The following is a 16217-nucleotide window of genomic DNA, read 5'->3' on the forward strand; positions in this document are numbered from 1 at the left end:
CAACAACAAAAAAACCCAGCCCCAAACAATGCTAATCAGGTTATTCAATCATTTAAACCAGAACTGTTCATGCTTTTCTGCCAAATCAACCAACCACAGCAAAATCTGTTATCTGTGATTGCTCAGCTTCCAGTCAAAGCAACACTTAACCCCCACTATACCAAAAGTTTTCCAAAATACCATGCTCACTGGAGAGAAAGAGAACGTCATGACAGAGGGAAAGGGAACCTGGAGGGCTGGAGCCTAAACCTGCATGTTAGAACAGAACCAGCTCCAGTCTGCACCAGAAGCGAGCGGCTCCCCAGCACTCATGTGAGCTCCAGCCAGGCTTCCCCTGCACAATTTTTTTTTTTTAAACAGGACTGTGATATCATGATCAAAACTCACTAAAGACTTGAGGATGGTATAACCGAGGTGGGAGGAGGCAGCCAGAGCCTTTGGAAAACAGTGGGTCCCCCATATTTAAAGCTTTCAGGCTCCATCAGCAGAGAGGGCAAAAGCTACAACATCTTATTTACACAATTATCTAAATACGATTAAACAGCTGATGGACAAATATTAAACTGGAAAATGTATAGTCATTTCGGCTTAATGTAATCCTCTTTCTGTAAACACCCAAGATGATTTTTTTCAACCAGAACAGTCCTGACATCTCATAAGCCTAAGGGTGAATAGCAAGAGATTGTTTTTGATAGTTATAAATATTCAAAAGACATGCAGACCATCTGCTTTCATAATACAGGTAAAGCAAGACTGAAATGGGGACTGCTGTATAAAAATGATTCTTTTAACAAAGTCTTCCTCTCCTCGAAAACTATAAAGACAGATGTCAAAAACTGTTTACACAGAGCAATCAGGAGCGTGCAAAATGTAATATTCCTTTTACACTCGGTGCTTGCTAAAGAGATTTTTTTTTCCCTTTTTCTTCCCATCTGTGTGTTGCGACACATTTCTACAAGTTAAAAACATTTTTTTTCAAACAGAGATCTCATGAATACCCAAAAACATGCTATCTGGTTTCTGAATGCTAATTAATTTCAACTAAGGAATCTGAGTATCTGCTTCTGTAGAAAGGAATGTATGTTTTGAATCGCAATACTCCAGAGATGGCAAGGGAACTCATCTTGCACAGGTTTAATTCCGTGAGGCGACTGTTCATGATTCTTACCTTGTCGATAATATGTATCTGGCCCATCCATGTCTTAAATGAAAGCACATCACTGCTAATGTCTTTGGCATAAAGTCTAAAATAATTGTTTTCTGAAATAAATGTCGGTGCATGTAAAATGTATATACAGAAACCTTTAACTTCTCAGGTGACACAGAGCAATGCTTTAGCCAGCTCCGCAGTTAATTTTCAGGCCTAGAACACTAATCTTGACAGTAACCTTTTTATGTATTGTATTAATGGCACAGAGACATTAAGCACCTTTTTATAATTTTCAATAAAATGAGCATTTACTGAACAATCTGTCAAACTGCTGGCTCTCTCTTCCCTACATTTCTATTTTTTGAGAAGTGTGTAACTTCACAGGCCTGGATGGCCCTCCGCTTTCTCCAGGTCCTGAATGCCTGCGGCCTGAATTTTCACAGCAGGTTTTTCAAGGCGTGTGGGAAACTTAAAAAGGTCAAACTTGAACTTCAGATCAAATGACATCAACTCCATACTCAAACACTGTTTTCATAGGGATTCTCAGTCAGCGGGGTTTTCTTTTTATTCCAAAGGACATCAAACACTACGAACAAGCTCTAAAAGGCATCGCTGGAGGCAGGGCCACGGGGTGAATCTGCTGAAAACGCTCAGGTTGGCCCCGTCTGGTGTCGCAGGAGGAGAAGGCGAGGTCCAGGCTGGGCTACAGTTTATGGGAAGCAAACAACAGGGTTTCTAAGATTCCTGTTTGGTTTGTGACGTTAGCTTACATTCCCCCAAATCCTTCCCTCTGCGTCCTCTTCTGCTTTCTAAGCTACGCTCTTGGGAGATACAACTGGGGCGTGGCCGGTATGTGGATTCGCGGAGAGCAGGCTGCTGCTGCTAAGTCGCTCCAGTCGTGTCCGACTCTCTGAGACCCCACGGACGACAGCCCACCAGGCTCCCCCGTCCCTGGGATTCTCCAGGCAGGAGCACTGGAGTGGGCTGCCATGTCCTTCTCCAGAGAGGAGGCTGATCACTTCTAAATTTGACTTAAACTCCAGGTGTCAGTGATGGCTCTTGCCATCTTGATCAATCCTGGGGCCAGAAAATGGCCCCTTCACACAAAGTCACCCTTGCATCGTGCTAAAAACAGAAACTGGGTCCAAAGCTCCAGAGGAATACAAAAGGAAGCATCGCGAGAACCTGCGCGATTCTGCTTCAGTCCTCTTACTGCAGCTCCCAAAGACGAAAATGTCACCGTTTCAAAGCATGGAAATTTTACGTAATGATTTAAACAGGCAATTCATAATTTTTAAAGGAAATGCTGGTTCACAGTTCATATGACTTTTCTGCATAATTAATTTTACATAAGGCCCAGATGATATCTTTTGACCAAATTCTCCATGCGTTTCGTGTAAGTATCCATCTAGATCTTTCTTACTGTGCTCAAAGCCTTACTCAAATGAACTGAATACGTTGGCAAAGAGCTTAGATTAGAAAATACTTGTTAAAAAGTGTATTATTACAAAAGGGCTTGTAGTATTTCAAATTAATTGCACACAGAGGGTTAGGTTTGTTCATCTGCAGGATGAAGGAAATGGACTAGACAATCTGCAAGGCCCCTTCTCACAGCCTGCAGGCTCTAGGAGACCTCTATGTATTCCCAGACACAGGTCTTACAGGGTCTTCTCCAGCAACTGAAGGCAATGCAACTGTAATACACATCATCCATTCCCTGTGCAGACATGCACAACTATAGCTTTATTTTTGAGGAATGTTGAAGTCCCTTGGTATCTTGCTTAATAATGTGATTATTAAAAATATACTATTATTAAATACTATGGTACTCCAAATAGAATTTTCACAAGTTTTTCATTAGATATATCTAAATCTAATGAGTCTTATTTGATTTTATAGTGAAAATTATTTCCCAAGATTCTCAATCTTGAGCACCTGGGATGCTTGAGCACCTTGCTTCTTCTTTCTCTGATGGCCCTTATGTGGTTAAATCTCCCATTCTCTGTGATGATTAAAATTTCTTGAATCTGTACTTAGAAACAGATACCCAACTGGTATTAAATTCCAGAGGTCCTAAATACAGCATTTTGAAAAACTTCAAGCCCCAGAGTGAAAACAAGAACTAAACTAGCTTGAGCAATCCATTTTTCCAAAAGTAAATACTAGAATTAAGTTCTGTAACACTTCACAGATTTTTATATTTCTTGCTTCATTCTATGAATGCTATTTGCTTTTTAAGCCATAATGCCTAAAAATTGGGGAGAAAAGTTAAGTCTGGTTTTCAGCTTTTTACAGGGCCAAGAACTTTCCTTGGGAGTCTCATGAAACCAACAGAAGCTCTTCCCCCATACAAACTCCACCAAAGAGGCTTGGAACTTCAGGGTCTATACAAACCCTTGGGAGCAGGGCCCATGGGTCTGACTTAGAGCTGATCCAATATTTCACAGAAAAATGAGGCTAAATCATGGCCTTGGTTTCTGTATTCTGTTAGTTCCCCCATGTCTACTAAAGGAAAATAAACCAATGTCACCTCTGGATGAGGTCATAGAGAAAAATCAAATTAATCCAGGTCATCTCTATCAACATTATGAAAAAGCTTCACCGTTAAGGAAAATGCCAGATTCTTGTAATCACCTCTTTGGGAGTTTCAATGAAGTGGTAAAAATGTGCCGGACAGGCTGTCAGTCATGAAATAAGGAGCCCTGTCTGTCCATGGCGGGGGCGTGAGTTCCACGCTGAGCTGGTGCTCCCGCAGGAGGGTGGACAAACCAACCCCCAGAGGCCTGCTCTGGAACGGCTGAGCACTTATCTTCACCTGCAGCTCTCTCTGAATTCCAGTGATCCTGGTCCCGCACCCAGCTGACTTTTTACACATCACATGTTTATAGCCCTAAACGGAGTCTCCAGTGCCAAATGTGGACGCTGGAAGCCTCAGCTGATGGAGGCATGTTACAGGCTAACACAGGGTGGTACTAAGTATTAGCATTTCCATTTTGGCAGCATCAGCATCTTGGAATATAAGTCACTTGATTCTGCTACTGACATTCCCCTCCTTTATACTTTCGTCAATATGAGAAATAGACAAACAAATTGACTAATAGTAAAAAAGCGTGGATCTCAAATATGAGATGATTGAGACAAAATGAAAACTATCAGTCAGGCTGAAATACATGATTATAAAAGAAACATTTTAAATGTGCATGGAAATAAGTTGTTAACGACTGCGCTTAACAGTGACATATAATTAGGTCTTGTATAGCATTTTTTCAGATCTCTGGGTCCCATGATGATTATTCTGCTTACAAACATACAACTTTTGTACATTCATTCAAGAACACTGCAATACAAGCAAAACTATGGGGCAGCTTGGAATATCAGTAGGTTTTCTTAGAGGAAAATGCAGAAGTACGTTAAGTAAACTAAAAAATCAGAATTAAGTGTAATAGGGAAAAATATTTTGCAAAGTTAGGTATTATAGATAAGATTACCAATAAAATACTACTAATAAAACTATGGACATAGTTTATCGGTTCACAAAATAAATGTGATGAGAACTCTACGACGTTGTTTCAATTTGATAAACATTCCTGAGACCCTACTGTATGCCAGATTGCTGAGTGTGATGATGGATAAAACCAAGTCCCTTTGTGACCACTGATCATAGTGTTTTCAGAAAACCTACTCAGCCCACCTATAATCATAGAAACCGTGGAAAGGACTATGGAGAGGGGATGAAGCGGGGTCTGGGCCTTGGATTAGGGTGTCAGAGTAAGGGTAGTTAATGTAACGCCGGGAAAAACACCCAGAGGACAGTCCCCATGGGACAGCTTTCCCCACTTACACTTTAAGACACATCAGAACTTTATAATTGATCTCAGGATGGAGCTAAAAGCATTCCTTAAAGGTGAGCATGAGTTATAAAACAGCCCTTTAATTTTTTTCACAAATGAAAAGTTCTTGGTTGTTTCCATTAAAAACAATGCTTACCTCAAAATCTATGTAGCAACAAAGTCTGTGAGACCTACAAGAGTGATTTCTAAGTCTCAAGCCCCCACGTTGTAGAAAAACAAGGAACGTTATAGTGTACTTTAGAACTGAGCGCTATTCGAAATGCTTTACAAGTATTAACTCATGCAATTCTCCTAAGAGTCCTGAAAAATTGGTACTATTATCTTGCTACTTTATAGATGAAAAAAATTGAGGCATGGAGAGTCACTTGCCTGAATTTACAGATCAGTAATGACAGAGCTCACATTCTCAACTCCTATGGAACGAATGCTATTAGCGCACTAATTATATGATGGCAAAGAGCAGTTGCTGATGAAATACATCACTTCCAAAGATAGTTCCATTAAGAAATAAAAAGAAAATGAGATTACACTCTGTTCTACGTTAACATAACTGAAGAGATTCAATACATTTTGGGAACTACTTCTTGTGACGTTTCATAAAGTTAATACCTTGTTCTGGTTAGCTCCACATTTTTTCATTGCATAGGAATACAGGCTGGATTAACAGGAAAATGGGACAAGCCTAGAACAATCTGGATGGTACCCAATGAGGAAATACTGTCTTATCTAGAGAAGAATGTGATCTCAAATGGTGCTAATAATTAAAGCTTCAATCTTTCTTAACTTTCAATACATCATCAGGTTTGCCTCTTTAACCTCGCTGCGTAAACTCAATTAGATTAGCATTTTATGGGAAAATATTGCCATACAAGAGGATAGCTTTTTTGAAAAGAAGAAAAAAGATGATGACCAAGGAGGATGAAGTTTTAGAGTGAGAATAAGAGGTGGGAAAAAGACTCTTAAAGCAAGTCAGCCACCTTCTCCAGGATGTGGAGTTCTGCAGCCTCCTCAACTGTCCATAATGAACCAGCACCCACAACACTGCGTATCAGGACTCAAGACAATCTTGTACTTCTGGAGCGCCCTTTGTTGCAACGATCCCAGGGTGCTTCACAATCACTGTGAGTTAAAATTAAAGCTGAGGCACGCACAATTCCTCATAGGCCCATTTAAAAAATGCTAAACAGAAGAAATAACTTTTAAGTCTAGATTTAAAAGTCCCAACAGCCAGAGCGATCCTTACTTCAATTGGCATCGCGCCGCATAGCTGGCTGAAGCTCTCTCCTGTTATGTTCAAGGCTCTCTCGTGTTTTTTTATACCAGAGCACCTTACGATCAAGCAGTTTCCAAAGAAAGGGAAAAAAAAACTGGGTGCACGTCGTATCTGTTGGTTCTGATTATTCTGAACTGAGAGTTTCCTGTTTGTGAGTTAGTTTGGGGGCCAAATCCGACATGAAATAAAGCAGGTTTAAAAAGCAAATCCAGATAAAGCCCAACTTGAGATTTAAGTAGTCATTCCAACAAAAGAGAGCTTTAAAACTTGCTGTTTGAGTAAGTAAATCTGATTGATTAGCATGATTTTGGTTAACTTTAAAAAATAAAAAAGCAATTAGAAAGTAACATTTAATAGGCTTTCTCTCAGGCCATGTCCGCTCCTAAGCCTTGGCAGTATTTATTATTCTGCACACCAGAAAAAAACCAGGGAGATGCACTCATGATATGGTAATTTTCCTTGCATTAGTGATTTTGAGGTCAAAGGAAACCTGTTCAGATCTAAAACAAAGCATAGGTAAATATCTATTAAGTGAAGATGAAGTGCTTACACATTGTTAAAGCACTCTAAATTGGCATGGCTTAACTATTTTAGGTTTTACTATTGTGAGAAGACAGTGGCCATACCATATTCGAGATCAATCCATTTGAAGTTAGATGCTTTATTAAGTTTGGCTTTTTTGAAAGGTTACAGGGAACAAATATCAAGCTATAATACAACCTTCACATATCTAAAACGGCTAAAAATGAACCTGACAGATGAAATGCAAAAAGAAAAATTCATAATTTGGAGGACACATCTATCATAGATACTATGGATTACATTCCCAACAGAAGAGCTATCTCACTAATTCAAAAGAAGTACTAGAGTGAAGTAATACTGGTTCAGGAAAGAAGACAGAAAAAAAATGACTTGGTGGAAGTTTGCCCATAAAAGACTGGTTGACCATTTCCTTTATGGATGTCACCATTAATACAATTGCTGAAAGTGGTAATAAAATCCAGTTACTATCAAGTACTTCAGTGCCTGGCAAAGCAGATACACATAACCTCGGATTTCCATGGGCAGTATGGTAAAAACTGGGGAAAGTTTTGTAATTTAAAAGAGGAATGGACTTCCTCAAAATGCATGCTATTTAACAGCAAGCTTCACAACAGATTTACAATATTCTGTTAGGACGGGACAAGCACAAAATCCTACAGGCAGTGTCTCAAACAGTAAACTTCAGAGCTGCCAGTTACACCCTTGCTCACCGCATCAAGCCAGTGAATGACTAAGGTCTATATTTTCAAAGAAACACGGGAAACTGCCCACTGCTTCCCACACAAATACTTAACATTGTCGTGGGGGTCAAAACAAAGGCTCTTAGCTCAGTTATATACTTACTGATCCAGACAGGATGTGAAGCCAGGGAGAGACGATTGACAAAGAGCTGCTAGAGTCAACCCTCTCGGAACCTTCCCAACGCCAGGTGATCCCCAAAGCCCGTCCCCGTGCTCTCAGCCACCCTCCCACGCTCTAATTTAAGGACATGATGGCATTTTTCAAAGGAGTCAATGTAAGAATGGCACAATCAAAGATACAAAAACAAAATACATGTTGAAGATTCCAGCAGTGAGAATAAATGCAAATGGAAAACTTGAGTTGTCAGCGCTTCAGAGAAATGTAAGTTCTCTTATAAAAAAACAAATTAATTGGAGAAAGACTTTTTAAAGCCTTTTTCTCTCCTTCCCTCCTTCCCTTCTCTCCATCCCTCTATCCATCCACCCAAGGATAGCTAATTAAGCTCACAGGTCTGGGGATGAATTGCCAGCCCACGCTTCACCCGTTCCATAACCATGGGGCTCGCTTAAACATTCCATGCCTCAGGTTCCTTAATTGAAAATGAGGATATAAAACCACCTACCATTTACAGTGACAGGCATGCTCTTGATGCAAAAATACTAAAGGAAAGTTACCATTATTTGAACTACTAAGATGTGTTATCCTTATTACTCCACAGGAAAACAGAATGCCTGTCACACAACAGACTGTCGATACATACTTTTGAATGAATAAATATGTGAATAAATTTCATAGGTTAGATGCTCATGTGAAATGCAATATATGAATACTGATGCTGGATGTTCTCTGGAGACAATGTGATTATTAATACTTATTGATTTTTTTTCAGAAACATCATTCTGGTTCAAAAATTATGAAAAAAATACCAAGTGCAGTTAGACATATATATATATACACACATACACACACACATATATCTCCTAATGAGCAGGGTTTTTTTAAATTGGTGCTTTGTATAATACAGACTGAAAATTAGCTGAACACAGGGGTTGATTAATGTCTATGGAAATGATTATCAAGTTTCAGAGAGAGGACCTGGATAAACGCTAAGCTTCAGGAGGGCAGGGTGGTTGGTTTCTTTTTTTGTTTATTTTGCCAGTACCTTATAAAAAGTCTGAGGCATTCAGGATCCCTAGATGCTGTCAGGAAAACTAAAAAATCATTTTTCCCCATATTACTTCTAAATGGAATGTTCAAATTTAAATTCATTTTATGTATCTTTTGTTGCTTGAAAATAAAAATGACAATTCTCACTTTATGGAGAACTCGGGCTTGGAACTACTTCTCCCAGGTGAGAAATGAAACGGAAAGAACCAATACCTTAAAAATATGAAAGTGGTGATGTGTGTGCGTGTACACGAGTGTGCAAGTATGCACAGAGAAGTGGGTGGTAAAGATGCACACGTATCAGATTAAAATTCCTCAGGAATATCTGACCTAAGCATCCTTAGAAGGAAGACACTAGGCTGGCAGAAGTAATAACTGAACTTTTACTCATGATACTTTCAACAAAATGAATCTATCCTTGTATCAAATGTATGTACATTTACCTAGTGGTCAAGTTCAATCCAAAACTTCAGGGAAAACTAAAATCATGATGAAATGTTTTGTTGTAAATCAAAATATTTACTTTTTCAAATACCAATTCATTGATCCCTTCCAAATCCATGCTCTCTGAGTTCCTATGACCGTAAACGTTCTTGTCCCCCCAAGTCAGACTTCAAATCTCTCCTCCCAACTTGCAGGTCTGAATACAAAACCCACCTTATCTAAGCACCTCCAGGGAAAAATCTAAGAGTAACCACAAAATGCCCAATCTCAGAGCTATGAGCTAAGGGTTTCTTATGCCTTAGAACAGTTTACAAAAATAGCCACATGGTATAAAAAACTTAATAAATGGATGTCAATCTATCTGGGCAGATGTATCAGAGAAAAAGCAGCCACAGAAATGAAGGGCCGAGTTATAAATCAAACCCCACGCACACTGATGGAATTTCTACAGCTAGAGAAACCCTTGCAGAGATTATCTGAGAAAATATTACTGCAGTCAAACCTGTGCGTCCATTTTAAAGTCAACTTGAAAACTTTAAAAGCTACTTAAAGTTGACTTTTAAAAGTCAACCTGAAAAGTTAACATTGGGAAAGGACTTCTGGGTCAGTCACCAGCCAGCATGCTGACTTTAATGTCGAGGGACACCGGCTCTGAAGGGGAGTCTGAGAAGCACGACATAGTCCAGCTCTAAGGGTCCAAGTGCAAACTGGGCTTGCCCTTGTCGAGTGTGGGATGGTCCCCGCGGGGGCCGGGGCAGGGCACGTGGATCTGCCCTCGCCTCCCCTCCCGCCTCCACTCGGTAACGGCATCTACATGCCCACAGGCTGGGCATGCCGCTCAGGCTAACGCGAAGGTACCCACCAGCCATTTCTAAGACTGGGGCACTTCAACCACAGCAAGCAAAACCAAAGCACTGAGGCACAGCGCAATGTGCACGCTGAATGCCAAGCTCAAAGCGCTCACGTGAAGGAGCCGAAACGCCAGAGAGGGAACACGCCTTCGGCGGCAGCCTTCCTTGCTGCCAGGCGCCGTCCTGCACAAGACCGGGGCGGTATCTATCTGCGAGGCCTTCACCGCAGCACCTTCATCTCCGCATCGCGCCGGGGAGGAGAGAACGGCGGCTTTACCCCGCTCAGCGCATATTTGGGGCTGAGGCCTCAGATGCCTGCGCTTCCTCTAACTAATAGCTCCTGACACAGGAGAAAAGAAAGAAGCAAATGGAAAACAGTTCATAATTAAAACATTCCGAATTGAGTATCAGATTCATAAATTCATTCTGGAGAAAGAAATAGAAGATGATGCAGCGGAACAGAAAATAACTCCCTCATTTAGAGCACAAGTTGCCCTTTGTCATAATAATATTAATTTCAAATATTTGCTGCCACTGCTGAACGATGTGTATCTTTCTTTCCAATCTGTTTTGTAAAAGAAAAGAAGACTGTAATTACGACTGATGTTGAAGTTACAGCCTGGTTTCACCACTGAAGGATGGCTCCAGGGTCCCCAGCTATACAGGTCCACGTGTTCCACTTGAGGCCTCTTTACAGAAATTCATCCACATTTGACTCCAAAATCCATTCCTGAATTTTATTTTGTCATTCTGCTTAATGCCATAATTGTTTTATTCAATTAATTATCTGTGATATCATTAAGTAAACTCACAACTGTATTTATAAGCTATAGTGAGGTGGAGTTTATTGGCTGAATGTTACTGTAATTTAACCATTAGTTCTCACCGCCTGTATCAATAAATACTCAAGCTAGCATCCTCTTCTCCAGCTCACAGTAAATGCCTTAAAGCTTCACCTGAATTTACTTCCCAAATCAATGGGACATTTAGTAACGTGAAGATACATGAGATTCCTATACTGGGTGTTTATACATATTTTAATGCTCAGTTAAACAAGAAAACCTTTATTTCTAAGACATTTCAAATTTCAAATCCTAGAGACCAACTGACAGGTTATCTGGAGTTGTCTGCCAAGCCCAAAGTCCCAGAGGTTAAGAGTCACCGCTTCATTACATCATCCTATTGATTTAGCTGTGTTTAATTAACTTAAATTATTTTTACTCGATGATTATAAATTCACAACCTCTCTCCTCAAAGAGTGAGACACAGAATAGGAGGAGATCTGCTAAAGTGACAAAAAGACTTTGATTTTCAAGAAATGGACTTAACGCCAGAGAATATCTCACCTGTGGCTACAGCTTACTTTAAAAGAATACAAAAAGCCATCGTTTATTATGAACTTAATTCATTTGCTTCATTCCTATAATTGCTAACAAATATCAAAGTCAAGCTGATGGACCATGATGCAGTAAACCTCAAGTGCACGGAGTTTTCATGAAGGAGGAGCACGAACGCCCACAAGATTCCTTCCAAAGGTTCCCACGTTATCTTCACGGCCATCACATTGGAAGCAAACCTGCAGAAATTCTCTACTGCAGAAATATTTACAGCTGTCACACAGCTCATGTTCAAATACCTGACAGACTTGGCACTCAGGCTTACATACTAACCTTGCATTGAAAGAAAAACGTTAGTAAAAATTTGGTAAAAATCTAGTTAGACCAACCAGCACCTCAATTATACTCTCCAGTGGCGTGACCTCCAGGGGCGGGGGGCCGAGACGGTCGGCCCGACGGCCCAGCGACGTCAGGACCCCACGGGCAGCGCGCGCCGGGCGGGCTCACAGCGCCCTTTGCTTTTTCATTTAAAACCGACTGCGCAGCATCCAAAGTGATGCTCAGCTTTACATCTAGACACTGAGGCAGGCTCTCACCGGAGTTCCCACTGCCCCTCTACCAAAACCCATCCTGAGAACTCAAATACAACAATAATAAATCTCTGTCTCATTCAAAAAGCCCTGACAGTATGACAGGCATCTCAGAGGAAAACAGATGACCCTACCAAAAAAAAAAAAGAAAAGTGGTGGGGGGGGGGTTGAACCAATGCCATACCTGGTGACAGAATCCTGATGAATAACTATCTAACCTTTAATTAGAGGGAAAAGATGTGTTTTCTGTGTCATTTTTTTTCTAATTTCCATTTCTTCTTCTTTTTCCTTTGTTTGGTAATGAAGAAAGTACCCAGAAGCGATCCCGTTCCTTTATCAGGTGCCACGGTGACGTTTTGGACAGTAACACTTCCAAGGCGCTTCCTGGCATCTAGGGGTTCCAGGAAGGCACACCACCTTTATTCCCTTAAACACGGGCCCTCAGGACAACAAGGCATCCAGCCTCAGCGCACTCAGGAGGGACCTACAAACGAGCTAGCGCAAAGCTCTGCTGAGTGGTTTTCCCTCCCACTTTCCTGCCCACACTGCTCAGGATGAATCGTGCATACTTCTGAAAGTCACCAGTGGTCAAGTCACTTTGCATTTTGGGGAGATTCTTGCTTCCGATACCAGTTGCTTTAGACTATGGCTTCCCATGACACCTCCAACGAGGCTGCCCTCAATGACTTATCATCGGGGACCAGCAATGCTCAGTACCTGTGAGAGGGGGCACTCCTTCGCCAAGGAGCTCTGATTCATATCCTTCAGCAAGTCCTTCAACGCGTTCCTCACGGTGGTGTGCGACCACTGCTCGGGAGGCAGGTCTTCCAGTTTGGGGCAACTATTGGAGACACAGATTAGAAAGGGGATTATGACAAGATTGCATCCCGCTGCAGAACATTCCTTTAAGACAGACAGATTTCATTTTGCGCATCAAACAGATGCATCTGGAGATTGCTCTCGGTCTCCTGATTGTTCCGATTAGTTAATTACTTTATACAACACATCTGCTGTATCGATGCATGAATTATACATCAGCTGCCTGTGGTGGCTATTTTTCCATGTTACTTCTACCTTCCTGCTCTGATGCGCTTGGGAAGCCAATTCAAGGTGTCCCGCTTCCTCAAGAGCCATTGTGAAAACGTGAACGTGGGAACCCTTCTCCCTTCAGGACTCCGCTCGTACGAATTAAAGTGGTTAAAAAAAATTATATAAATAAATAAGAGCTCGGCAATAGTGAATAAGGCATTCTTTCACAAAGTGTACACAGATGGCAGTGTTCATGATATGCAAAAATATTTTTCTCTTAAGTAAACTTTATGTAAAATGCCTTCTTGCAATGCATCATTTAATTGATTACATAGAAAAAGTCTTGTCTTTTGATAACCTGCACAAGTAGATGCATTTGGGGGGAACAATGCTTTTAAACGATAGACTGAAATTAGGAAAATAAAGGAGAAAGGGTGAGGTGACAAAATCAATTTCGCTTAACCTCTCTGAAATGCAGAGCAAATCACAACTGAAGACTGACCAGAGATACTTTGTTTCAAACAATCAGGTGAGTACAATGCTCTGCCCTGAAATTGCTTTCCTGACTCACCTGTGTAACTGAATTTTCAATGTGACCACATGATACACGTCTTGAAGCATATCTGCTACTGTAGCATCGGGAGCATCTGTCACGTAAGACAGTGGGACCGGATTCCACTTCCCAACCTGGATCAGCCCTATTCCAGATAAAGAGCATGTGTCACTGCATGTCTGACCCTTCAGATAACCTATCTAGCGGAAGGCTATTTTTCATTGCCCCTACCACAAGCAATTTTGGTACTTCTGTTTGAATGATTCCCGTCCCTCTAAAAGGCAGGTCAATGAAAATATTCACAGCTTAGTTTTCCAAACTGTGGAATTATGTAAATGACAGTGGGGTTGTTTATTATTTTGGAAATAAAATCCCATCAATAAAACCTAGGCAGAGGCCACATTTTCCTAACTTACAGGAAGTTCTAATAAGACATAGCTGAACCAGTTCTAAATGGCTTTACGATTTAGATAAGATTCTCGATTGCAATGGGAATCAGCATTGAAAAATACTTTACAGCCCATAAAACCATCAGAAACAGAATAAAAGAAACAGAACTAGATATTCAGTCATAAATGCAAATTGACTCTCAACAGTCCATCTGCTCAGATACGCTCCTCACTTCCTTGTGGGTCCTCAGTGGAGCAGATTATTAAGGTCAATAAGCATACTAATGATTCAGCTGAAGTAATTTAAAAAAAAAAAACCTACCTCCACATTCCACATGAGCAAAATGTGTGTTAACTAAACCAAACTGAATTAAGCCAATTTTTTAAAGCCACAGTCTAGAAGGAACCCATGTAACGTACAGGCTACAGTTCTTTGAATGAAAATATTCAGATGCTTTCTCTGCAAGGTAAACAAAGGATGCCAAGCAATTTCCCCAACCCATGGATGCATCATTTACCTTTGGCCTGGGCAGCAGAACTATGTGAATAACCCAGAGACAGCAAGGCCATTTCTATCAGCTGGTTGAAAAGCATATCCTTCCTCACCAACACAAATTCTGCATGCTCCTCCTTACAATCGTATTCAATGGCATTTTCATAATGTTCCACCACGCAGAAAACCGGGAGCATGGTTCCTATCGAGGAGACAGAGCAAAAAGGGATGCAAACCAACAGATTTCAGCAGCACAGTCTGGGGGGAGGAGGGAGGCAAAACATGAAGCCATGAAAATAAATCTTCACCACCGTGAGAGAAGGGGAGCCTGTTCCCAAGGCAGACAGGGCACAGTGATCCAGGCATACAGACACAAAGATACACCTCCTTTTATTTTTATTTTTTAAGTTGTAAGAGAAATGTTGAAATGGAATATGAACTGGCCCTGAGGTAGCGTGGGCTCTAATTTTAACAGAGCACTTCCCCTGACCAATTAATGCAGAATTACCTTTCTGATCAAATCATAAGGCTGACAGAGAGGAGTGAGTGTCTGGTCTGATCTGCTGTGAGTGGCACCTGGTGTGCAAATGTTATTCACTCAACCCGGCTTCGAAAGAACCCATCTCCATGCTTCCTACATGCTTTTGTTAGGATTCACCTTTCCCTGTCTATGTCCAACCAAATTAGCTTTGATTATAAAATTATGAGCATTTGCCTCCTTCTTTACGATCTTCACGTTGAGGCCACAGAAGAAACACAGAACTTAACCAAACTGAAGTTCATGACACAGGATTTCAATATGCGCCCACTGCAGATGAGTGATATTTATTTTGATGGCTATGCATTTAATCTACCTGCCTAAAAGGACATCACGGTAACCACAGGTCTTTAAAACGAACAATCTCTGCTCTAGCAAGTGGGGTACAGATGAGAGCAAGGGAAACTGTCCTCATCAGGGGGTCTCAGGATGCAGGAATCTGCAGAGGCGAGATGTGCTCTCGTTTACTGTAATCCCAGGTAATAACTCAGGAGCCAGATGGTTAATAAACACAGGCCACACCACTGTCAGCAAAGAGGCTTCTAGAAACAGAAATCATGGAACGCTGCCGTCCTCGAGGTGTTTACACAGCGCACTGTCAGACTTCCAGTGATAAACGGAAAAGGGTTAAAGGCAGATCCAGCAGAGTGCAGTGTGGCATGCCGCCAGGAGGGCATCATCCTCAGCATAAATGATGACAGAGGTTACTGTACCAGGGCACCCAGGACCCCCAGTTAGTCCTGGAATGCTGATGCCTCTCTAAGCTCTGCCCTCTGCGTTCCCAGAATCCAACCAACTTCTGAAGGTGTCCGGGGCCGGCACAGCAGAGCTAAAAACCCAGGGTTTCCTCCTGACACCAGAGATGCCCTTTAAAAACGCCCTATTTGCTTGTTTCTGCCGAACAAAGCCGGCAGGAGAAGCAGCCTCAGTTTTCTACGTGGGCATCTACACCACAGCTTCAGTGAACTGTTCACAAGAGATTCTAGTTCTGACAAACAAACCCCTTTAGGTTCACTTAGAAAAGCTCACAAACTCATTTGGAGGGACCCAACAGGCTAGGCATGAAAAACAAGCTGCGGAGCTTGCCAACATCCTTGTCATTCATTCGGCTGTTTTTATACCAGAGAGAGAACCCGTCAGGGATCAGGAGGAGACTGGGAGAGACCACGGCAGAAACAGCAATATGCAAACTGGTGATTTCTTCCTTGGCTGGAAGGTACTTTGGCAAAACCTCCTAAACAAACAAACAAAAAAACCCCTGCAACCAC

General features: G+C 41.4%; 1 protein-coding gene across 7 annotated transcripts in view; it reads right to left on the bottom strand.

The window, feature by feature from the left end:
* SATB1 (SATB homeobox 1) overlaps positions 1-16217 on the bottom strand; it is a 101208-nt gene that overhangs the window by 59254 nt on the left and 25737 nt on the right. For all 7 annotated transcript variants that reach the window (XM_070467052.1, XM_070467054.1, XM_070467053.1 and 4 more), the window contains 3 exons: positions 14437-14613; positions 13548-13674; positions 12665-12788 (listed from right to left, as the gene is read on the bottom strand). In XM_070467052.1, the coding sequence (XP_070323153.1) occupies positions 12665-12788; positions 13548-13674; positions 14437-14613 (428 nt within the window). The remainder of the gene's footprint in view (positions 1-12664; positions 12789-13547; positions 13675-14436; positions 14614-16217) is intronic.

The sequence above is a fragment of the Odocoileus virginianus genome, chromosome 4 (genome assembly GCF_023699985.2).
Source record: "Odocoileus virginianus isolate 20LAN1187 ecotype Illinois chromosome 4, Ovbor_1.2, whole genome shotgun sequence".
Taxonomy (NCBI): Eukaryota; Metazoa; Chordata; class Mammalia; order Artiodactyla; family Cervidae; genus Odocoileus; species Odocoileus virginianus.